The sequence below is a fragment of the Equus asinus genome, chromosome 8, assembly GCF_041296235.1.
Source record: "Equus asinus isolate D_3611 breed Donkey chromosome 8, EquAss-T2T_v2, whole genome shotgun sequence".
Classification (NCBI taxonomy): domain Eukaryota; kingdom Metazoa; phylum Chordata; class Mammalia; order Perissodactyla; family Equidae; genus Equus; species Equus asinus.
Genome location: NC_091797.1, coordinates 39,852,027 through 39,877,565, shown reverse-complemented (window position 1 = coordinate 39,877,565; position 25,539 = coordinate 39,852,027). Strand labels below are relative to the sequence as shown.

Below are 25,539 nucleotides of genomic sequence, written 5' to 3'. Positions count from 1 at the left end.
AAACCACTACCCAAACTAATCACTAAAAAGAGGAGAGCAGAAATATACAAAATAAGAAGCAAGAGGAAATATCTACAGAAATAGGAAAATTTGAAGAAACATAAGACTAAAGTATTTTAACTAAATCTATGCAGATAAGTTTGAAAATCTAAACAAAATGAGTAATTTTCTAGGAAAATATATTTATCAAAAGTGACCCTAAACAAGGTATAAAATCTGAATAGACTGATTTCCATAATAAAATTTTCAAAGAACTAACACCCCAAAAGAACCAAACCTAAAGTTTCCATAGGAGACTTCTACTAAAATTTAAATAATTTTCAGAGCCTAGAAAAACTTTTCTTATATCAGTGGCTTCAGGAGACCTTAAAGTTTTCTGCAGCAAAGAAAGTTCATTTAAAGGATTTGAAAGTGACCATTTGGGTCTACTTATCAAGGTGCTGTTGAGCAATAACAGAGAGTGGGAAATTTGTCACCACGGGGGGTAAACAGTATTCCAAAACTGTTTTTATACTGGTATACATTAAGAATTACTATGGTGCCAAAATATATGGTTTCCCAAGTGTTGACTTCAAGTGTGAATGCTGGGATGCTGTTAAGGATATAGATAGAATCTTGACCATGTGTATAATTTCGCCTAGCTGTCATTTCCGCCTCGCCAACCTGTGTCTCATGCAAGATCAATTCTCATGAGCATGACCAACTGAGGGGGTTCAAGGCCCGGGAGGATGCAGGTAGTTGTCAGGACAAGAGACTATATAATAAGTTTTTACATATGTCTCCACCCAGAGACACACATGTACTTATCTGCACTGTGCTACATATTGGAAAAATCTACTAAAAATCATAAACATTTCTGTGATGATACCACTGTCAAAGTTATAACCTCCACAGAAAAATACACTGTGCATGACATTAAAGATATACAAACACTAGGATTCATATCCCAAAACAAATTTACACTGAAAACTGAGCTTTGAAGGGGATCTGAGGGCTAGAATGTCAGATTCAATTTTTCTGGAATGTTTATACTTACTACATAATTCAGAATTGAATGATGATTATTTCACGAGATGGCTGTTTATAAAGTTTAGGTATATAGAGATTTTTAAAAATTAATACGCACATTATTCTTTCAATTTCCTCCAGATGAATCTGAGTAAGCTTCCACAAAACATGAGGTTTCCTGGGAATAAGGGGCCACTACTTACATCTGTATAATATGTCACCAATTCAAATTATGTGCAGTTTTGCCAGATGTGAGATACAAACGCCATGAGCAATAGATGCCTGAATCAAAGAATTTTATAAAATGGTAAGAAGAGAGAAATTTAAACGTATTTTTACCCTTTGGAAATTTTGCTGCATTACTGGAAGTAAAATATGTATAATATGAAATAGAACTTGGGTCACGTGCTATTCATATATGATAACATCCCCCCAAGTCAGATTTAAAAAACAGAATGGGGCTCACAAATTTAATATAATCAACATCCGTACCTCACATCCATGTTTTTTATGGCTATGTACCAAATTATAGGGAAGCACTACCAGCTAATGGCTACCATTGTCACCAGCAACATCGTATCACTCCCTCACCCAGTGATCCTGTGTACAGCCTTCTATGAAATGAATGCTGCATAATATGGCTGCCACGGTGGTGAGTTCACTGTATGGACTAACTTCAGAATGACTTTATCAGGATTGATGTTAGCAACTCTTTCTTTGAACTTAAAGTTTGTTTTTCTTACAGCTTCCCCCACCTACTTCTGTGAAAAACCTCTGATGGAGTCAACCTACAGACTTTGTATGAGAGCCCTGATCAAAGTGCCAGACTAAGTGATATCCCTCCAGCAATTGCTAGAAAATGCTAACAAGTTAATATTTCTTACAGTGTTTCAGTGGTTTTATGCTCTTATTTGGCTGTGTCTTTACAGTATGTACTTAAATGTCTTTTTGCAAGAGAAGCAGAATAATGTTTCCAAATGGGGTTGCAAATAAGAAAACTTCATAGAGCTTTTAAAAATAATAAATGTAACACAGATCTTCTAGAGACACTGAATCACCATCTCTGGAAGCTGGAATGAATCTATGAATGTTGATTTGAACACACGTTTTCATAGGACAATGAGGTAAGAAAATTCCCCTGAGAGTTGTTAGGGAAAATTTTAACTGACACATGGAAGACAAAAACATCTTAAGGGCTCTGGTATTCAAAGACCTTCCATTAAACTGTTTTCCTCGCCCAGTTATCTGGAGTCATGACCATTCCAAAGAACATTCTTCATTGCTCCCTTCACATCCTTGTTCCGCAGAGTATATATGAGGGGGTTGATCATGGGAGTAACGATGGTGTAGAAGAGAGCTATGAACTTGCCCTGATCCTGAGAGTAGTTGTTGTTGCTCTGGAGATAAGCATAGATGGCTGTGCCATAGAAGAGAGTGACCACTGTGAGGTGGGATCCACATGTCCCAAATGCTTTTCTCTGCCCTGCTGCAGACTTTATCCTTAAGATGGCCCTGACAATCCCACCATAGGAGAACATGATAAATGCAACTGGTATGAGAAGTATGAAGACACCTACAAAGAAGAGCTCAGACTCATTCATAGTGGTGTCAACACAGGCAAGCTTGAGCAATGCAGGTACTTCACAGAAAAAGTGGTCTAATTTATTTCTCCCACAAAGCGGTAAAAGGAAGATGAGTACCGTTTGGAATAAGGAGTTGGCAAAACCAATGAACCATGAAGCAGAAGCCATCAGAGCACAGAGATGGGGAGGCATGATTACTGTGTAATGAAGGGGCCTGCAAACAGCTACATAACGGTCAAATGCCATAACTCCTAAGAGAATGCATTCAGTACCTCCCAATCCTAGAGAGATGTACAGCTGAACTACACAACCACCAAAGGAGATAGATTTGTCTATTCCCCTGAGATTAACCAGGAGCTGGGGAACAATGCTGGTAGTGTAACACAGGTCCAGAAAGCTGAGGTTGGAGAGGAAAAAGTACATAGGGGTGTGAAGATGTGGGTCCAGGTGGGACAATGCGATGATGGTTGTGTTTCCCAGCAAAGTGAAGATATAGAAGATCAAAAGAACCACAAAGAGGACCAGCTCCAGTTGAGGCCTGTCAGAGAAAGCCAGCAGGATAAACCCAGTGAGGGAGCTTGCATTTTTCTCTTCCATCCTTGCTAGCACATGGTTCCTATCAAGACCAAGCATTTAGAAATTTTTAGAAGGTGTCTTTAAAAGAAAAGGAGAGAGGAAGAGGTGAATCTATCATGTTAAAAGACACGGTCATGGGATTTTTATATGCAATTGTTTTCAGAAGTGATGTACTCATTGAGATGGACATATCTTATACCAATGTAGTTCCACATTATCACAAAAAGTTATATCATTGATATTTAATGTAAGAAAAATCAAATAATAGACCTTGTGTTCCCATGATTCATGGGTATGAAAGGTCTGTTTCAGATTGAGTTTCATAAGATTTAAAGTACTATAAGAATACATGTACATTAGAGAAAATGAGAATGAGGGAAATACTGGAGCACGATCAGAAAGAATAAGAAAGAGAAGCAGACAGAGGCAGAGAGATTATTTGAAACATATATCTCAAAATTCTACACAATTGTACATACCTCACATGCAATAGAATATAAAGCAAGATAATCTCTAAAATACATTCAGATATTGGAATTCGTGATCTAGAATGTACTTATACAGAGGAATAAATTATATTAAAAATATCACTTACAGCGCTGACTCTACATATTTTGGAAGTTTTGCTCTGTACTCTACCTACTCCATTATATTTGTGAAGACTACCCTGGTCCTTTTTATGGTAGTCAAACAATTAAATACTCAGTCAGACACCATTCAATCACCATTATTCTGTTACAGTGTGGCACTCTTGCCCTCAAGATGCTTGAAATTATCAGACCAACTTTACAAGTTCTCTGAAAATTCGCTGTCTGTGCAGAGTCAGTTGGAATCAGAACTCTAAAATCCAGTGGCCAACAGTTTCCTTTTCCTTTTGCTGATTTCATTTTCAAATATTACCAACAACTAGAGTGTGTGAATTCCGGAAAGAGGTGGGATTATTTTCTATGAACGTTCTAATCAGGGTAAACATTTTTAAAAGTGATCCAATTGTGTAACCTATGTACAAAGTGTAATGCTTTGCATCACTCCCTATGATAAAGTAATTAAAAAGATAAATACATAGAGATAAAGGCAGATACATTGTCAAAGCAATGACAGGTCAAAGAGATATATTGTAAAACTAAAACAAATACAAGGAAAGGCATAAAAAAGGAGATTTTGGTATTATAAAAATCTAAGAACATCCATCTACATTCAGTTAATTTTATATACACAGCTTTCTGGAAGCTATCTTGAAGAGTGAGTTACACTGGACCACACATGTTGCCAACTCTAAGGATGGTTGATTGCCGTTTTCATCCAGTTATTTAGTATTGCATAGCATGGTCATACCCCGACTTAAGTGGCATCAGGAAATGAATATTTCAGATCTAGCATATTCAAATGGAAAATCATACGGTAAATTTTTAATCTTTCTAAAACTTTTAAAATCTGAATCGTTTCTGTATAGATACATTGATATGCAAAATAAATTGGTACAAAGTGGCATATAATAAATATAAATAAAATCTGAATAAGGGAAAAGTAAAGATCAAGGGAAACAAGAGTTAGTGGTAGAGAGGCCACTGGGAAATATCCTCTACCACAGACATAAATGTCCTCCTTGTCCCATAATTTAGTTCCAAGGAAAGCAAACAATCAAAAGATTGATGTTTTCAAATATAAAAGCATTCCCAGCAGAAATGTAATACATCATGCATGAGAAGGATTAGTTAAACTAAATTAAATTTATACTCAATCAGAAAACAACAGTATGATAGAGTACTATTTCACATATCCATCAAATACAATATTTAATTTGTAAAAAATGTTTTCACATTTAAAGTTTGAAAAATTAAAGTATCCAAAGGTTGAAGGTTAAACTGATATGCTACTTACATTAATAATGTTAATGCTGGTTGGTATTACTGAGGGTTTGATATGCTCTAAAATATTAACATGCATAATCTCAACTAATCTTTTAAAAACTTTTTGAAATTTATTACCGTCCCCTTTAGACATATGAAGAAATTGATTAAAGTGGTTAAATAGCTTACCCAAGATCCTTAAACTCCTAAATGTTTTAACATAAAGCCAGGTCCCTTTGATATCAAAGTTCATACTTTCAACAACATTACTTTATTGTCAATCAAATGGATTTAATAAAATTCAAAGGAATCATCACATGTGACATAGAGGTGCAGCATTTCATAATATTTCATAATTCCTTTGATTTCTTATAAGAATGTGATCAGTGATATCCACACAAAAATCTATGCACAAAGAAATTCATAATAGAAATAATTATAAAAGTATGAGAGACAGTCTAAATGCGAAACGAAAGGATACATCCTCTGACTCACACCTGTTCAGAAGAGCAAACAAAAACAAACCATGGTCAGTCTCATGCATGCACACACAAATAGAGAGGCACTCGTTGAAATGAACTGCTGGCTAATTTTTAAATTGTATCTAATAAAGAAAACATTCATGAAAGTGGAGAGCAAACATAAAATGCTAACTCATCCAAGGAAAACACCAAAATAATAATGAACCATTAAAATTAATTTATATGATTTCCATTTTATCATCTAAATAAGGACCAAGATGGCAACTGATAAAAGATAAAACCCCAGTGAGATCACGTTGTACAAAATATTTGTTGCTTTACATGATAATACATATACGAAGAAAAAAGAAGGCTGAAAGGCTACCTATCTGACAGGTATGAAAATGAATGATTTCAGGTTGAAAAATAAAATATCAGGCACAGGAGATGCCCACTAAAACAGAAAAGAATGTGATTGCCTCCGTGTGTGATCATTGCTTCCAATGTCACGCAGGAGCGCATACTGGGAGGTATTAGGATACTAATGTCATATTCTATCTTCTGACTTTGAATTTTTTTCTCATTACAATTCTGGAAAATTATTATCTTTAGTAAGACTGGACATGGGAAAGATCTAATTGCAAAATGCATTATCCCATTGATTCTCAAGAGTATGTTCGGCTGGTCTAGGTTACTTTGTTCTGTTCATCTTTTCTTACTTGGAATCCAACCTTTCTAAAGCTGCTTGCACCACCACAAAGGCAATCTTCCAAGAGAAAGAATTCTTTTTGGCTAAGGTCAAATGAGAAATTTTACTTCATTTCCTTCCTACCACATTTGAAGCATTGTGTAATTTGACTGGGAATCATCATCTCTGTTTAGACAAGCATCATTTGACTCAATGCAGCAAGAAAGATTGATTCATTAGACAAACTAAATAAATAATAGCGACTGGAAATATTATTCCTTAGGTACAGGAACAAAGGATGGTATCCTTAGTAGCCATCACAATATGACGTGATATAGGAAAGTTCTGTTATAAAAATTACACATAAATTATTACTTTGGGTGCAAAAAAATAAATAATTTTTTTAAGTGAAGATTATATATGAAGGAAAAAATTTAAATAGGTAAAATAAAACATATCTACAAAACAAAGATGGCATTCTATATAAAAATTACTATCAATAAAAGAATATACAGGGAAACAACATCTCACAAGCTGAGTACTGTATACATATTTTAGATATTTTTGTGCTTCTTTAAGAGAGGAAATAAACTGTTTAATACTAACAATACTGATGATGCATTTTAAACATAGAGAATAAATATTGTTTCACAGAGACTAAGAAGCCAAAGGGAAAGAATGAAAGCATATTGTCTAATACTTTCAATACACACGTACACTATTTTTCTGTTACTGAAGGGCATATTTTATTACACCTAAATATGTTATATTTAAATTACTTTCCATGTGTACATACTGAGGTACAATGAATGTACTACAATCGGATGAAACGTCTAGGAATAAATCATTAGCTTCTAAAATGAACAACTAATTTAGTTCTAATATTTGGTGAATTCTGTAGTCTGTTCCTTTTGCCGATGGACATATATGCACACTGACTGAGCTTTTTGTGGCAACAACAATTGCAACTGAAAATAAACTAACTTGCCAATTCCAAAAGCAACGCAGAGATCAAGTTCCATTCTACTCACCTTTATTCGTCTTATCTGTGCTTCCTAAGCTACTTTCCTACCTCATCTCCAGGTTATAGCCTTTAACAGAGTACTGGGGTTGGAACTCTGATATGTAGAATCAGGAATCAGGTTGTGCGGAGTGAGTGCAAAGGTTGATTATATCAGCATTGGATTATCCAGAAATTTTTCTTAAGCAAGAAGACACTTTCTCATGATGAGTTCACTTGTTTTCACGTGGTACTAGACCTGCTTTTGCCTCTAGGTGGTAGGAAGATGAAGAAAAGCAATTTCGAACTCTCAGTACTATTTCCCCAAATACAATGACTTGGCTTTATGACAGAGGGACTCTATGAGCAACATGAGAGGGTGAGATGGCGCTACGCTGTGACTGGGCTGGCACAGATGGAGACTCAAACCTGTTTACCTGGCTGAAGTCTCAAGGGAATGTATGTTCTACACTGTTGATTAGCTGATGTCACCAAGCTGTCCAGAGATGACAATCCTCAGGGAAAATGGGCAGCAAGGAGAATGTCTCTTCTTTAATTTCATATATTTGACAGAGGATGGGTAACACCCTCTACCTCTCTAGTTACCTTAGTTCTCAACTTTCAATGACTTGGATGTTTTCCAAAACCCTTAGATTTTGTTCTCACAATTACAAAAACTTTTTATGTATAGATAGATAAATCAATCATTCGGTTACTTAATGTAAAAGTATACATGTAAATAAATTTTTCATTTAAATTCATTCATCACCAACTTATAAGAGATCACAAAACTAATAATTAAGCACACCTTAATCATTAAGGGAAATATAATGGAGAGCAACCATCACTTTTATTCACAAACTCCTAATGTGGCTAATGAGTAACATTTCATATCCTCTATAACATTCTTCAGTTTATATACAAAGGTTTTAATGATTTACTCAAGTAATAAAAAGAAAATTCTTTAATGACATTTACATGGTTGGTTATCTTGAATTTCACTAGTCTTTGCATTTAAATTCCAAATGATTTTTAGTTCACCAGGATAGTTACAAATATGTGCTAAAGAAAAATGGAAGAAAGTAGATGGAGGTTTCACGTGTTAAAGTCAAGTTTGAAGATCAACCAATTTATTTAAAAACATCTTTACTTGACTATACAGGCAACAGACAGCTATAAATAACAACATCTGACTTTGGCAAGCTTGGGCCCTAAACATCAAATGAAACTTCAAAAAAGATAAAATCCCTTTATCCACACTGGAACACCTTTTGTTTCAGAGTAATAGACAACTGCTAAATAGTGGTATAACCTAGCTCAGAGAAAGCCATTTAGGCTTGACGCACCTTGGTTTTTATACGTCATTAGTGACACAAGTACAGAGAGCGTCTGTGATTAACTTCCATTCTATAGTCAATTGTTTCCCATATATCGACAAATTCTACTTTTATTTGCAAGATTCAGCTAGTGAGATAAACTATCTTTCTCCTCCTAAAAACATTCTTAGGTTAGAATTTTCTCAGTTACAGCCCTACTGGTTAAAATCCCATCATAATATTTAAAGGAGGTCTAGTGAAGACTAATACTGCTTAGGGTGTCAAAGGAAGGAGGGAATTACAGAGCTACTATTAATGCTTTTCTTCCCTGTTCACTCTTGCAGTTGTAAGTATTAATTGGTAAAATCACTTAGGTAGGATAATAGTTTTACTTTATCTGGGAATGCTGACCTGCAATAACATTCCTCAGTTTAATATTCTCTCAAGTAGTTCATGGTCATGTTCCCCAAACACATGAATAAGAATGCTCATAGCAGCGCAGTTTGTATTAACCCAAACCTGTAAATAATTCAAATGCTCATCAAGAGTAAAATGGCAAAACTGTGAGCTATTCATACAACACAGTACTTTACAAAAGAAAGGAATAGACTACAGCAAAACAAATTGGAACATTGTCCTTCACACAAAAATGCTGAACAAAACATGCCAGTCACAAAGGAATCAATCTGTCTACATAAAGTTCAAAAACAGGTAAAATAAACTGTTGTTTATGAATGCAAACATAGGTGGTGAAACTATAGTTATAATCAAATATTATAGCCAAAACTAAAAAGAATATCGAAAGGCTGATTATAACAAAGTCAAGATCAATGAAGAGAGAAAGGGATGCAATTGGGTAGAGGCTGTCTGAGGTACTGTCCAGGTTCTAGTTTACAAGGGTGTAAATATCATGACTATTTACTTAATTATTCTTTAAAATGAACATTTTTATACAGGTATAGAGAGAGACACGCAGACAGACAGACAGAGACAGAGAGAGATGGCCAGAGGAAATAAGAAATAACACATAGGACAATGTTATACTCATGTTATACCCAAACTATAACTATGACTATAAGAAAGCAGGATACAAAGCAGCTATATAAAAATAGCAAAGATGATTAGGACTATTTTTAAATGAATAAGGCTGATAAAAATCACATTTGGAAAAGCTAAGTTCTGAAAAAAGGAAAAATTATTAGGGATTTGTAAGGAGTCAAATTGGTGGACTAAAAGGAATACAAGTCTGGAAACAATCAATACCGATCTGAGGAAAAGTAACATTAATGTAAAGGAAAGAACAGGAATGCTTCTGCACCTGTTTCCAGGACACCATTCTCTCTGTAGAGTAGACACAGTGAAGATAGCCTTTCTTCTGAAATATCTAAATTGCCACCACCTCAGTAAAGTATTGAACAAGTTATTTCTAGACTCTAAATTATTCCGAACTCTCAGATTCTCTTCCTCACTGCTTGTCGTCTATCTGAGATAAGCGGAAGGGAAGGTCCACACTTCCTAAGTGAAATGTTATACCACCCTGTACTGCTGCTTCGCTTTTGGATTTCTGTATTTATCACTAGATAAATGGATAAAGAGCCCAAGTGGGGAAAAGGAAAGGGAAAAAGGCAGAAACAAAACGAAAGATAGAGAAGACAAGTACAGAATGACAAGAACTGAGACAGTAGATATATACAGAGATTTCAGTGAAAAAGACTACAGATACATACACTAAATGTGAAAACAGAAGGAAAGTAATAGGGGAAACAATAAAATTATGTGCACAGGGATTCTCAAAAGCTCAAAATGCATTAAAGTAATTACAGGTAAAGTAAAATATAGTGCCAGACTGTAAAGCCAGCAGGTTGTTTAATTACTCTATAGTGGAAAATATTTCACTTCTTGAAAGGACTTTCACATACATGGTCATCTTACACAGAATGTGGGATGTATTGAATATAGACTCTATGTTTCCACCAAAAGTCAATGGTAATAAAATCTGATTACTTTCTATTGAGCACAACATCCAGTCCCTCACCCCTCTCCTCTGCAGGATGTGACTCTGGAGAGCCTCAAGCAGAGTTTCCATAGACTGGAGCTAGACAGTCCCATTGCTTCTAAGAAGTTCTTGAAGGATCCTCCCAAACTATTTCATCTTGGAAGGAATTTTCTGGAATCTAAAGAAAATTAGATATAATTAGTCTTCTGGGGAAATGATTATGAGCACTATAACCCAAAACCTGTGGAAAAACCCCCAGATCACATGCTGCATTTCCATCATCCATTCCCTCCCACTCCCAAAACAAGCACTTACATTTTCACACACACAAGACATTTGCATTAGAAAGCTTCCAAAGTTTAGTTTACTATGTCTTCTTTGATCGTTTGACCAATGAGAGAATCTGTGTTCAGGATGCTGAATATATAGGAAATCTTATAACAATTTGAACCAATTTCTATCTTAACATATTAAAATTCTATTAACTTTAGTCGTTATAGGACTATCCTTATAATTCTTATGTAATTAAACTATGAAAATTATTGACATCCTAAAATTGAAAATTATAAACTCAAAGCTTATAATCACACTGAGGAAATCTTTGAATGTACAACATGCTAATGAAAACATTAAGAAAGGTTGATTGTCATTTCTTGGTAATCATTAGCCTCTACCTAGTGAGAGTAAAGGCTTATTAAAAGGAATATAAAAAAGATATTCCATTATTCCTTGGAAAGAGCATAACTTTGAACTCTGAAAAATCTGGGTTCACATCTTGATCTCGTCATTTAGAAGCTGTGTCACTTCAAGCAAGGATTTAACCTCCTGTTCCAGAGAGTGCTCAGCTGTAAAATAAGGATGATATTGTCCCTTAAGGTGTTGTGGTAAACAAATAAGATAAAAAATATGAAAATGCATTACAAATTGTAAATCATTGTGTAAATGCAAAGAACTACTAGCATTTCTAGCCAAAATCATGCTTTTTCTTGTGCATTTCCTCAGATTACCTTCAGTCATGCCATGCTATTGGCCACTTCCTCCTTGAAATGGTCTTCATTAGCTTTTATAAATTGTTCAATCTTGATGTTCCCACATGACAATCACCATTACTTTTGCACTTTTTCTGAAACCCAAAATCCTTTTCCTTTAATTCTCTTTTTACCCATTTACTCTTCAAAATGATGGTACTTCAGTGAACCACAAAAGAATTGCCAAAAGTATATCAAGCTCTGAACCCTCTCCCCAAGCAGAATTCTACATTTCCATTGCCATTCCTGACACATGTACTTCAAAATTTACATATACTATGGTTCTATAAATCCACTGTTTCCCTCTCCCCAACCAAAAGTAGCTGTTTTAGTTTCCTGTGGCAGCCATAATGAAGTACCACCAACTGGGGTATTTAAAAGAACAGAAATTTATTCTCTCACACTTCTGGAAACCAGAAGTCCAAAATCAAGTTATCATCATCAACACGCTCTCTCTCTGAAGCTTCTAAGGGAGAATGTGTTCTATGTCTTTCTTTGAGCCTCTGGTGTTGCCAGCAATCCCTCACATTCCTTGCCTTGCAGACTCATCTTTGTTCCAATCTTTGGCTCTGTCAACACATAGTGTTCTCTCTGTGTGTCTGTGTCTTGTCTCTGTTTTCCCTTCCTAGAAGGACATCAGCCATATTGGATTAGTACCCATTTAATAAAGTATGGCATCATCTTAACTTAATTACATCTGCAAAGAATCTATTTTCAAATAAGGTCACATTCATAGACACCAGGAATTAGGACTTTTTTTTTTTGGAGGTACAATTCATACCATAGCAGGAGCTTTTCATCTAGGCCCCTCCATTTCTAACAAAGGGATCAACCAATCTCTCAGGGATCAACCAATCTCTCATTCATCAAGCAGCTTTTAAATACACAATACAGTTTTATTAACTATAGTCACCATGCTCTACATTAATTCCCCTCAACTTATTTATTCTATATGTGGAAGTTATACCTTTTGTCCACCTTCACTCATTTGGCCCACTCCCAGACCCACCCCTGGCAACCACTAATCTATTAGCTGTGTCTATGAGTTTGATTTTGTTTGTTTTAGATATCACACATAAGTGAGATCATATGGTATTTGTCTTTCTCTGTCAGACTTTTTTCACTCTGCATAATGCCCTCATGGTCCATCTGAGTTGTCAGAAATGGCGGGATATCCTTCTTTTTCATGGTAGAAAAATAGTCCATTCTGTATATATACCACATTTCGTAATCCTTCATCCATCCATGAACACAGATTGTTTCCATGTCTTGGCCGTTGTACAAAATGCTGCAATGGACATGGCAGCGCAAAATCTTTTTTGTTACTGTTTTTGTTTCTTTTGCATAAATACCCAGAAGTGGAATTGCTGGATCATATGGTAGTTCTATTTTTAATTTTTGAGAAACTCCGTACTGTTTTCATAGTGGCTACCAATTTATCACCAACAGTGCACAAGGATTCCCTTTACTCTACAGCCTTGCCAAGACTTATTTCTTGTCTTTTTTTTTAATTTCAGGTGTACATCATTATATTTCAATTTCTGTTTGGATTACATCCTGTTCACCATCCACCACCATACACTTGTGCCTAATCACCCCTGTGCCCTCCTCCCTCTGTCCTTTCCCTCTGGGAACCACCAGTCCAATCTCTGTCTCATTGTACTTGTTTATTGTTGTTTTTATCTTCTATTTATGAGTGAGATCATATAGCATTAGACTTTTTCCCTCTGACTTATTTGGCTTAGCATAATACCCTCAGGATGCATTCACGTTGTCGCAAATGGCAAGCTTTCATTTTTTTATGGCTGAATAGTATACCACTGTGTATACATACTACATCTTCTTTATCCATTCATCCCTTGATGGGCACCTAGGTTGCTTCCAAGTATTGGCTATTGTGAATAATGCTGCAATGAACATGGGAGTGCATATATCTCTACGCATTCATGTTTTCATGTTCTTTGGATAAATACCCAGCAGTGGAATAGCTGGATTGTATAGTAGTTCTATTCTTAAGTTTTTGAGGAATCTCCATACTGTTTTCCATAGTGGCTGCACAAGTTTGCACTCTCACCAGCAGTGTGTGAGACTTCCCTTTTCTCCACATCCTCTACAACACTTGTTATTTCTTGCCTTGTTAATTATGGTCATTCTGATGGGCATGAGATGATGTCTCATTGTAGTTTTGATTTTCATTTCCCTGATAATTTAAATTAGTGATGGTGAACATCTTTTCATGTGCCTGTTGGCCACCTGTTTATCTTCTTTGGAAAAATGTCTGTTCAGATCTTTTGCCCAGTTTTTAATTGGGTTGTTTGGTTTTTTGTTGTTGAGATATATGAGTTCTTTATATATTTTGGATATTAACTCCTTGTCAGATATATGGTTTGCAAATATCTTCTCCTAATTGTTAGGCTGTCTTTTTGTCTTGTTGATGGTTTCCTTCGATATAGTCCCATGTGTCTATTTTTTCTTTTGTTTCTCTTGCCCGGTCAGACATGGTATTTGAAAATATGCTGCTAAGACCGACGTCAAGGAGTGTACCGCCTATGTTTTCTCCTAGAAGTTTAATGGTTTCAGGTCTTACATTCAAGTCTTTCATCCATTTTGAGTTCAGTTTTTGTGTATGGTGTAAAATAACAGTCGACTTTCATTCTTTGCTTGTGGCTGTCCAGTTTCCCCAACACCATTTATTGAAGAGACTTTCCTTGCTCCATTGTATTTTCTTAGTTCCTTTGTTGAAATTTAACTGTCCAAGGATGTGTGGGTTTATTTCTGGGCCCTCGATTCTGTTCCATTGATCTGTGTGTCTGTTTTTGTGCCAATAATATGCTTTTTTGATTACTATAGTTTCATAGTATATTTTGAAATCAGGAAGTGTGATACCTCCAGCTTTGTTCTTTTTTCTCGGGATTCCTTTGGCTATTCAGAGTCTTTAGTTGTTCAAAATAAATTTAGGAGTTTTTGTTCTATTTCTGTGAAAAATGTCATTGGAACTTTGACATAGATCGCATTGAATCAGTAGATTGCTTTGGGAAGTATGGACATTTTCACTATGTTAATTCTTCCGATCCAAGAGCATGGAATCTCTTTCCATTTCTCTGTGTCTTGTTCAATTTATTTCAACAAGGTTGTATAGTTGTCAGTGGACAAATCTTTCACCTCTTTGGTTAAATTTATTTCTACATATTTTATTCTTTTTGTTGTAATTGTAAATCGGATTGTATTATTAACTTCTCTTTCTGCTACTTTACTTTTAGTGTATAGAATTGCAATTGATTTTTGTATGTTGATTTTGAATCCTACAACTTTACTGTATTCATTTATTATTTCTAAAATCTTTTTAGTGGATTCTTTAGGTTTTTCTGTATATAAAGTCACGACATCTGCACATAGTGACAGTTTCACTTCTTCCTTTTCAATTTATCCCTTTTATTTCTTTTTCTTGCCTGATTGCTCTCGCTAGCACTTCCAATACTATGTTAAGTAAGAGTGGGGAAAGTGAACACCCTTGTCTGGTTCCTGTGCTTAGAGGTATAGCTTTCAGTTTTTCTCCATTGAGAATGATATTAGCTGTAGGTTTATCACATGTGGTTTTTATGATATTAAGGTACTTTCCTTCTGTACCCATTTTATTCAGTTTTTATCATAAATAGATGCTGTATCTCATCAAATGCTTTTTCTGCCTCTATTGACATGATCATTGGTTTCTATTTGTCATTTTGTTAATGTGGAGTATCACATTGATTGATTTGTGCATGTCAAACCATCCCTGCATTCCTGGAATAAATCCCACTTGATCATAGTGTATGATCCTTTTAATGTATTATTGTCTTCAATTTACTGGTATTTTTCTGAGGATTTTTGCATCGATGTTCATCAGTCATATTGGCCTGTAATTTTCTTTTTTTGTGTTGTCTTTGTCTGGTTTTGGTATCAGGGTCATGTTGGCTTCATAGAACGAATTAGGGACTTTCCCCTTCTCTTAAAATTTTGGAAGAGTTTGAGAAGGATAGGTATTAAGTATTCTTTGAATGTTTGATAGAATTCACCAGGGAAACCATCTGGTCGAGGACTTTTATTTGGGGGAGGTTTTTGATTACTGTTTCAATCTCCTTACTGGGGACTGTGCTATTCAAATTCTCTATTTCTTGTTGATTCAGTTTTGGAAGGATGTGTGATTCTAAGAATTTATCCATTTCTTTAAAATTTTCCAATTTGTTGGTGTATAGCTTTTTGTAGTAGCCTCATATTCTTTTGATTTCTGACTTGTCCATTGTAATTTCTCTTCTTTCATTTCTCATTTTATTTGTTAGAGCTTTCTCTGTTTTTTTCTTAGTGAGTCTAGCTAAAGGTTTGTCAATTTTGTTTATCTTTTCAAAGAACTAGCTCTCGATTTCATTGATTTTTAATATTTTTTAGTCTCAATTTCACTTATATCTGCTCTGTTTTTTATTATTTTCTTCCTTCTACTGATTTGGGGCTTTGTTTGTTCATCTTTTTCAGCTCCTTTATGTGCAGTCTTATATTGTTTGAGACTTTTCTTGTTTGTTTAGGTAGGCCTGTATTGCTATAAACTTCTCTATTAGAACCACTTTTGTTGTATCCCATGAATTTTGGCATGTCATATTTTCCTTTTCATTTGTCTCCAAGTGTTTTTTTATTTCCCCTTTGATTTCTTAATTGAGCCAATCATTGCTCAGTAGCGTTCAGTTTAATCTCCACATTTTTGTGGCTTTTCTGATTTTCTTCCTGTAGTTGATTTCTAGTTTCATACCATTCCAGTCAGAAAAGATGCTTGGAATTATTTCAATCTTCTTAAATTTATTGATACTTGTTTTGTGGACTAATATGTAATCTATCCCAGAGAATGTGCCATGTGAAAAGAATGTGTATACTGCCATTTTTGGATGGAATGTTCTGTGTATATCTACTAAGTCTATCTGGTCTAATGTGTCATTTAAGGCCAATGTTTCCTTATTGATCTTCTATTTGGATGATCTATCCATTGATATAAGAGGAGTGTTAAAGTAGGGGTACTATTATTGTGTTACTATTTCTCTTTTCATGTCTGTTAATAATTGCTTTATATATTTAGTGCTTCTATGTTGGGTGCATAGACATTTACAAGTGTTATATCCTCTTGTTGGCTTGTTCCCTTTATTATTATGTAGTGTCCTTCTTTGTCTCTTATTACAGTTTTGTTTTAAAGTCTATTTTGTCTGATATAAGTGTTGCTACTCCAGCTTTCTTTTCATTCCCATTTCCATAAAGTATCTTTCTTCATCCCTTCACTTTCAGTTTGTGATTGTCTTTAGGTCTGAAGTGTGTCTCTTATATGCAGCATATATACAGGTCTTTTTTTTTTTCAATTGGCCACCCTATGCCTTTTAATTGGAGCATTTAGCCCATTTACTTATTTAAAGTAGCTATTGATAAGAATGTACTTATTCCCATTTTGCTACTTTTTTCCAGGGGTTTTAGTAGTTCTTCTCTGTTCCTTTCTTCTTCTCTTGCTCTCTTCCCTTGTGGTTTGATGGCTTTCTTTATTATTATGTTTGGGTTTCTTCCTCTTGCTTTTTTCTGTGTTCATTATAGATTTCTGGTTTGTGATTACCATGAGGTTCAGCTATAATAATCCAGGCATATAGCAATCTTTATTAGCTTGATGGTCTCTTTAGTTTGGCCTCTTGCTAAAAGTCCTGCTCTTTTACTCCCCTCCTCCCACATTTTGTTTATGATATCATATCTACCCTCTTTATTGTGCATATGTGTCTGTTACCCTCTTATCATGGAAATATACAATTTTAGTACTTTTGTCTTTTGACCTTCATATTAGCTTCATGGGTAGTGGATCTGCTACCTTCACTGTATTTTTCCCTTTACCAGGTTTTAATATTTTTCTTATTTTTTTTAATAATTTTTTTATTCCTTCTTTGTGGTCTTCTTTTTTCCACTTAAATAAGTCCCTTTAGGATTTCTTGTAAGGCTGATTTCTCAGTGATAAACTCCTTTAGTTTTTGCTTGTCTGGGAAACTCTTTATCTCTCCTTCCATTCTGAATGGTAACCTTTCCAGGTAGAGTATTCCTGGCTGTGGACTTTTTCCTTTCAGTACTTTAAATATATCATACCACTCCCTTCTAGCCCATAGGGTTTCAGCTGAGAAGTCAGCTGATAGCCTTATGGGGTTTCCTTTGTACGAATCTTGTTGCCTTTCTCTTGCATCCTTTTAGGATCCTCTCTTTATGTTTAATTCTTTTTTCTTTTTCTTTTTTTTTTGAGGAAGATTGGCTCTGAGTTAACATCTGCTGCCAATCCTCCTCTTTTTGCTGAGGAAGACTGGTCCTGAGCTAACATCTGTGACCATCTTCCTCTACTTTATATGTGGGACATCGGCCACAGCATGGCTTGACAAGCGGTACAAAGATCCACACCCAGAATCCAAACTGGCAAACCCTGGGCCACCAAAGCAGAACGTGCGAACTTAACCACTGCATGACTGGGCCAGCCCCTTTATGTTTAATTCTTGACATTTTAATTATAACGTGTCTTAGCATGGGCCTCTTTGGGTTTATATTTCTTGGTGCTCTGTGTGCTTCCTGTACCTGGATGTCTGTTTCCTTCCTTAGGTTAGGAAACTTTCCAGCTATTATTTCTTCAAATAGATTCTATGCTCCTTTGTCTCTCTCTTCTCCTTCTGGACACCTATAATACAGGTGTTAGTGTGCTTGATGTTGTCCCAGAGGTTCCTTAGACTGTCTTTGTTCTTTTTAATTCTCTTCTCTTTTATTTGCTCAGCTTGGGTGGTTTCCTCTAATCTTTAGTCCAGCTCACAAGTCCATTCTTCTGTATCATCTACTCTCTGCTATTGAGTCCCTCTAGTGATTTTTTCATTTCCAGTATTATATTCTTCAGTTCTGATTGGTTCCTTTTTATATTTTCCAGTTCTTTGTTGAAGTCATCACTGAGTTCATTCATTCTTCTCCCAAGATCAGTAAGCATCCTTATGACTACTAGTTTGTCCTCTTTGTCAGGTAGATTGTTTATCCCTGTTATGTTTAGTTCTTTATTGGGTTTTTTTTCCTGTTCCCTTGCTTGGAACATATTCCTTTGTCTCCTCTCTGTGCTATATCTATGTATTAGGTAGGTCAGCTACATCTCCTGATCTTGGAGAGGTGGTCCTCCAAGAACTGATATAACAGTTGCCCCATGAAGCCCAGCAATGTTCTTCCCTCTTGTCACCAGTTCCAAATGTTCCAGGATTCTCCCCTGTGGGCTACATGTGTCCTTCTGCTGGAGCAGAGTTATGCTTGCCACAGGTACCCAGGAAGGCTAGGCTGTGCCCCAGGGGAGCTGGTCACAATACTCAGCTGCACATGGTTGCTATGATCCCTTCTGTCACTTTATCAGGTGTGGTGAGCCCCAGTACAGTTGGCTGCAAGGTTTAGTAGCACATTCTTTTTGCAGTTTTTCTGTTAACAATGTAGACCTCCAGCATGGCTCGTTGCTCGGCTCAGGGGCTTACAATTGCTGTAGGCCTATGGCCTACAAGGCTGTTGTCAGCTCTCAGGATTGCAGTGGAGTCAGGCTGGCCCCAGGCATGAGAGCACCCAATTTTTTTCTGGCTTTGGAGGATGGGGCCGATTCCCTATGTGGCTCTTTGAGAAGACAAGTCTGCTGCAACTCACAAGCCTCACAGCCAGAAGGGGCACACACCACGTCAACACAGTCTTGCTCCATGCCCACACCCTGACCCACTGAAGCAGACCCTTCCATCCTGCTGCAGAGGTCCTGCACACTCCACCAATGCAGGCCCACCCCTCACACACGCCCTGCCCCACAGAGGCAGACCCACTCGCCCACCTGCAGAGGTTCCAGGTTCCCCACTTATGCAGGCCCACAAGTTGCCTGAGGGCTTGCGGTTGGCTAGGCCCAGTCCCTAGGGCAGGCTGTCTGCCCTGGCTGAGCTGGATTAAATTGGTGCCCTAGTGGGTGGGGCAGATCCTGGCCTAACAGGCCAGGGGAAGAACTCCAATGGCTCCTGCCAGCATCTGTATCAGCACACCTGCACTAGGTGACAATAATGGCTGCCGCCAATGTCTCCATCCCTTGGGAGGTAGTTCCAGCCAGGGGAGGTCTCACCCCTCACTGAGAGGCACCCAGAGCCTATCAAGTGAATCTGTTTTCATCAGAGGACTGTGTACCTTTCTTTCTGGTGATTTTAGGTTGCTTTTCAAAATGGGTGAGTTTGTGCATGGGCTGTTTAAGAGCAGGCTTTCTTTTTTCCCTTGTGTCCAATAGCTTTTCTGGGAGTATTCTCCATTGTAGTTAATAACCAATAAAGCCAGATATTATGACACTTGTCTCAGTTATGCTGAATCCAAAAGCTGCTTATTGTGATAATGTTCCCCCACTCAGATCCCCTACTCCTCCAGGGAAGGCTTTATACCTTAGGATTGCTCCCAGCTGGTCGAAAAGCACCACAGCTGGAAGGTGGCATTTTTCCCTCCAGAAAGGAATTTCTGCCTCTCCCACCTCAGCCAGTACTGTCCCTTGTTGTGGGGGTTCTTGTTATCTGGTTTTCAGTTCTCTCTCAAGGATAACTTTTCCAAGAGTAGTTGAAAATTAGTTATGTCATGGCAGGAAGTGAGTTCAGAGTCTGCCTATGCTACCATCTTGACACCAGATCTCCCAGAGAATCATTTTAACTAGACAACTAACTCCAGAATAAGTAGTAACTATACCCAAAACAGTAAGTTCTGATTGATAATCTCCAATGGGGAAAAAACAAAGAAGAGATTTAACAGCTGATTAACCCAAGCAGGCACCTTAGGTGACTAAATAGAATTGGACTTTAACAGTTCCAAGGTGCTAAATTAAACAAATTATCTTAAAGAAGAACACTTAATGCTCAAATTTGATTTCTCATTTCTTGTGAGGAGTATTCTCTAGGTGTACCTACTAACTATAATGAAGCATTAATAAAGCGGGTGTAAGTTTTCCATGATTCTAAAAGACTGCAGTAATACATAAAAGTGACAGTCAATGAGTATATAATATTGACAAAGAAAGTAAAATTATAAAATAATTTAGAGAGATATTCTAGATTTAAAGGAGTAATATTTAAGAGAAAGGAATTGACTTAAAGTTCTTATTTATAAAACAAGTAAATATAACTCTAGAGAGCACTCGTAGTCTTAATGGTAGCTTGGCTTTAAAAAACATACCAGATCCATTTCCTGAACAAGAATCAATCCTAATCTCTTTTTAGCTAATTGATTCTGATATTTTTTTATTTCTTTGCATTCCTTTTAATGATATCTTAAGATGGGTGCTTATGTGACAGTTTAATTCTTTGTTTAATAAAAATGGTTTGACTTCTGGGGCATAAAATAGCACATTATCAACCTTACCTGGAAGAAGAAGACACACTTCACAGAGTAAGAAATGCTTTAACTTAACTATGATGTCTGAAAAGACATCCACTATATAAGAACATTCAAAGTGAAAGGAGCATCAGAGGGAAAAGCTGATCTGTGAAACTAGAAAAACAAAGAAACACAACATGAACAAGGACCTTGACTGCTATGCTTAAGAGTTAACACTTTATTCTGAAGACAATGGTGCACTGCCAAAGAAATTTAAGCAGAAAAGTAAGTTATCATTTTTACATATTAATAAGATTCCTCAAATCCACATTCATAACCTCACCTCTTAAATCAATATCTACTTGTGAAGGACGTACATGTACCTTTAACATATACAGAGAGAACAAGATAATTCTCAGATTCTTTTTCAATCCACTACAATTACAGCTTACATTGAAATTACATTCATTGTTTCAGAATTTCAGCTCATTAACTTAATATTCATTAAGAATAAAATTTTGAAAACATAGAATGCATAGGACATAGAATTACACTGGGGATAGAAAGGTGAAGAAGAAATAGGTCCATCCTGAAGGAATTCACATTCTACATGGAATATAGGCAGCCAAGAATAAATACCATGGCCACTGATTAGTAATAATAATAATTAGGTAGAACATGTTACAAGACCTCAAAAAAGAGAGCAAGTGGGGATTTTATGGTCTTCATAAAGAATATGATCCTTGAGCAAAGAATTCAATTAGAAATACCTTTCAGATGAAACAACATGTTAGAGTGATAGAACACCTAATATATTGGCCCCAAACTGGAATGTGTATGCAGTGAAAAGCAAGTTGTGGATTTCTTCCCACAACTACAGGGTCCATGGAATAAATACAGTTTCATATGTTAAAGTTGTACTTTTTATTTAATCTTGTAGAAGATAGCTATCTTTAAGCAAAGAAGTGATACGATTATGTAGTTTAGGAAAAAAATTCGATAAAACTAAAGAAACTGCGAGTCGATTTGGTTGGAAGTTCTCCTAGGAGATGAATTAAATAGTTCTTGCAAGAATAAAAAGATCTTAATTAATATGTTGATAACAAGCGGAAAATGTGTGCTAGAGGGTGAATGTATTCTAAAAACATGTCAGAAAGAGAATCAACAAAGCTTAGGTTCAATGTTGTGACCCAAACAAAGGGCAGAGTCAAGGAAAATTCAGGAGTCTCAAAGTGGTTACTGAGGGTTTGGTAAGGAGATTATGGAAATTTGACATGTTTTCTTACATGATTTACATGACTTACATGGAGCTAATTTCATAAAATGATAAATTAGATTGTAAAACTATATAAATTTTCGAGTTCATAAATAGTCCACGTGTATATAGCCAAGATTCCATTTGCTTTAGTATTGAACTCAAGAGTAGGTCTACATTGTAGATATGGAAAGAAGATTTATCATATACATAGATAGTAGTTTGAGCCATGGAAACAGCAAAGTATCTCAGGATCAGTATGGAGACAAAAGACAGCCAAGGATAGAATTTTAGGAAATCTAAACATTGAAGCTTATGTCCAATGAGAAAGAAGAGTGAGAATCAGGGTTCCAAGAAATAATAGATAACAAACACAGAGAAGCTATTAGCATAATTTCTTGAAGGAGGGAACATCATCAATGCCAAATTACGTCAAGTAAGATGATGATTAGTTTGTCGACCTTGTTGACTGGAAAGGTATTGAAGATTTCACAGAAAGCAGCTTCACAACAGCAGCAGGGCAAGAATACAAATAAGAGTATTTAAAAGTGTTGACGAGAGGAGAACAAACATGGGTATTTTGTGTACTATCAAGATGATTCTAAGTTAATGAAAGGGAGAGCTAGAAGAGTGTGGGGTTGGGGAAGAGCAACTTAATCTTAATCTTAATTTTATTTTTCTGACAGGGCACACTTCAGCATATTTTAGGCTACGGATAAACAGATAATGGGATATAAGAAGCTGAAGATGGAATAGATTAGATATGTCTGAGTAACAAAGTCTCAAAAAATGTGGAAGGTAAAAGTTGATAGCACCATTAGAAAACACTTTTTTTAAGTGAGTCATTAATAGTGGAAGAATATAACTAATATGAAAAAAGTCGCAGAAGTTTATACTTACTGAAAATTTTTTTACTCTTTTAAGTAGGAAAAAATAATATTTCTGAAAATAGGATGAAGAATTTAAAGACTAGCCATGGGGATGTAATGTACAGTGTAGAGACTATAGTTAGTAAACATTGTATATTTCAAAGTTGCCAGAAAGTAGATCTTAAAAGTTCTTATCACAAGAAAAAAAAATTTTAACTGTGTGCGGTGATGGATGTTAACTAGACTTATTGTGGTGATCGTTTTGCAATATATACAAATATTGAATCACTAAGTAGTACACTTTAAACTAAATAGTATTATACATCAATCATGTCTCAAATAAACAAAAGGATTTAAAGTCTAGCAGAAAAATTTGCAATCAATACTACTAGATTTGAGAAATGGAAATTAAGTAGACAATAGGTTCACTCCTAGTCAATTTGGCAGGAAGAGATGGACAACCTGTTGCTGTCACCTCTCTAGAGCCTTCCTGCTTGGCTGCTCCCAAGAGGCAGCCAAACTCTGGATGCCTGAACTGAGGCTAATGAGTTACACAGGGCAGGGCACTCTTGGTACCGCTAAAAATAAACACATCCTCATGTATTTCAGTCCCTAAAGCATGTACTTTGACTTTGTGACTTATAAATATATCCTTCAGATGTAGTATTAGCCCTTCTTTCATGGGCAGATTCCATAGAATTCACAGATTCCAACTTCTGTTTAGCTACAGACTCAATTGTCCATTCTAATTTATTTTTCCTCTTTTGCACTGGAACACTCTATAAAATGAGTGGACAATCTTCCTGGAAAATCCTGAGGATGACATGTTATGCTAGCAATAATTATAAAAAGAGTTGGTACTACTTTTGACTATCCTGAAGTACCAACAATTTCCATTTTCCTTGACTTTGATGATTAACAATTTTCAAGGATTATCCTGCCCAAGGTTGGCATATTTTAAGGCATTTTTAAAATATATGGATCTGTATTTATTTTAAGAATTCTGTTCTATCTACTTCAGCCCCTAACACATTTCTGCAGTTCCAAGACCACACACGGCTTAGTAATTACTGAATGTATCAGCATTCATGGGGAACTATTAATCATGTGGTTTCAGCTGCTAGATATTAACGTTCCCAACAATATGCCAATCTTCTAGTTTCGCAGAACTGCAGTGGTCCTTCAAAGACCATCTTGCTTCTTTGAGAAGGTAATTGGATAGCTATAATCTTTCTTATTCTTCTATGAAAGAAGATGTCATATTTTTAACCCAACATCCATTCAAATGTTCCAAAGGCCAGCTGAGATTGCTCCTTTTGCTCCTGATTCCTTAGATCCAAATGTGGTGGTGCTTCGTGCAGAACTGGTGTCTGTGCATGAGTTTGCTTTATACATCGATTAAACTCTAGACTGAAAGAGTAGTCTAAACTCCACATACCACTTCAATAAAGAAGTGAAAGGACATAAGTATTTTCTCTTTCAATTCAAACCAAATGCTTAGTGCTAAGTCTTATAGGCATGCAACCTGTATTTATGTTTCAGATCCCTAAAGTGTAACAAGGTGTGTATAGAAGAAAAGCCTTCATTGGATATTCATGCTTACTAAGGGGAATCAGTTTTTCCTATTACTGTGGACTTCTGCTATCTACACACCAATTGGAATAACAGAAATAGCAATTTTATCGATAATAATCTTAGCAATTATCATAGCCACATTGTACCTCGTTTATGAACTTGGAATAAGATAGAACTAGTATCTGCATCTTAGGCTTATCACTGCATAGCACGCATTTATAATAAAGAACTCTTATAATTTGACAAGCGTGATTACACTATTCTATTGGTATGGGTTGAATAGTGTTCCCCCAAAAAGATGTGTTGAAATCCTAATCATTGGTTCCCGTTCATATGACCTTGTTTGGAAATAGGGTCTTTGCAGATGTAATCAAGTGAAGGGAAAGTTATACTCAGTTAGGGTGGGCCCTATTCCAATATGACTGGTACTCTTATAGAAAAACAGAAAAGACAGACAGGCAAGGGGAGACTGCTGTGTGATTACCGAGGCAGTAATTGAAGTGCTTCAGCTGCAAGCCCAGGAACCCCCAAAATTGACAGCAAACCATCAGCAGCTGGAAAATTGCAAGGATTTATTCTCTCCTACAGGATTCAGAGACCCTGCCAACACCTTTATTTTGGACTTCCAGCCTCCACAACTGAGACAATAAATTTCTGTTGTCTTAAACCATCTAGTTTGTGGTACTCTGTTATGGCAGGCCAGGAAAAGAATATAACATACAGAAATCTATATTAAAATGCCTATGTCAATTTAATTCTACTTTTGTAGTTACAATGAACTTTATGTCTTTTTTATTAGAATATGTGCTTTCTTGGTTCAAATCACTTTCTGTGCATCAGTAAGAAGAATAAAATCACTTCAAATCATGTTCTAGACTGAGTCATGAGATAGTTCAGTGATCTCTGAGAAACAACAGCCTATTTGAAAGCATTTTAAGAGCCTTTAACTGGCACCGTGATGGACT

The 25,539-nt window shown here is 36.0% G+C and overlaps 1 protein-coding gene across 1 annotated transcript; it reads right to left on the bottom strand.

The window, feature by feature from the left end:
* Positions 1 to 2,249: 2,249 nt before the first annotated feature.
* LOC139046073 (putative olfactory receptor 2B8) lies at positions 2,250 to 3,188 on the bottom strand. Its single transcript, XM_070516844.1, has one exon. It carries the CDS (start codon positions 3,186 to 3,188, stop codon positions 2,250 to 2,252), a length of 939 nt encoding a protein of 312 aa, XP_070372945.1.
* Positions 3,189 to 25,539: the final 22,351 nt, after the last annotated feature.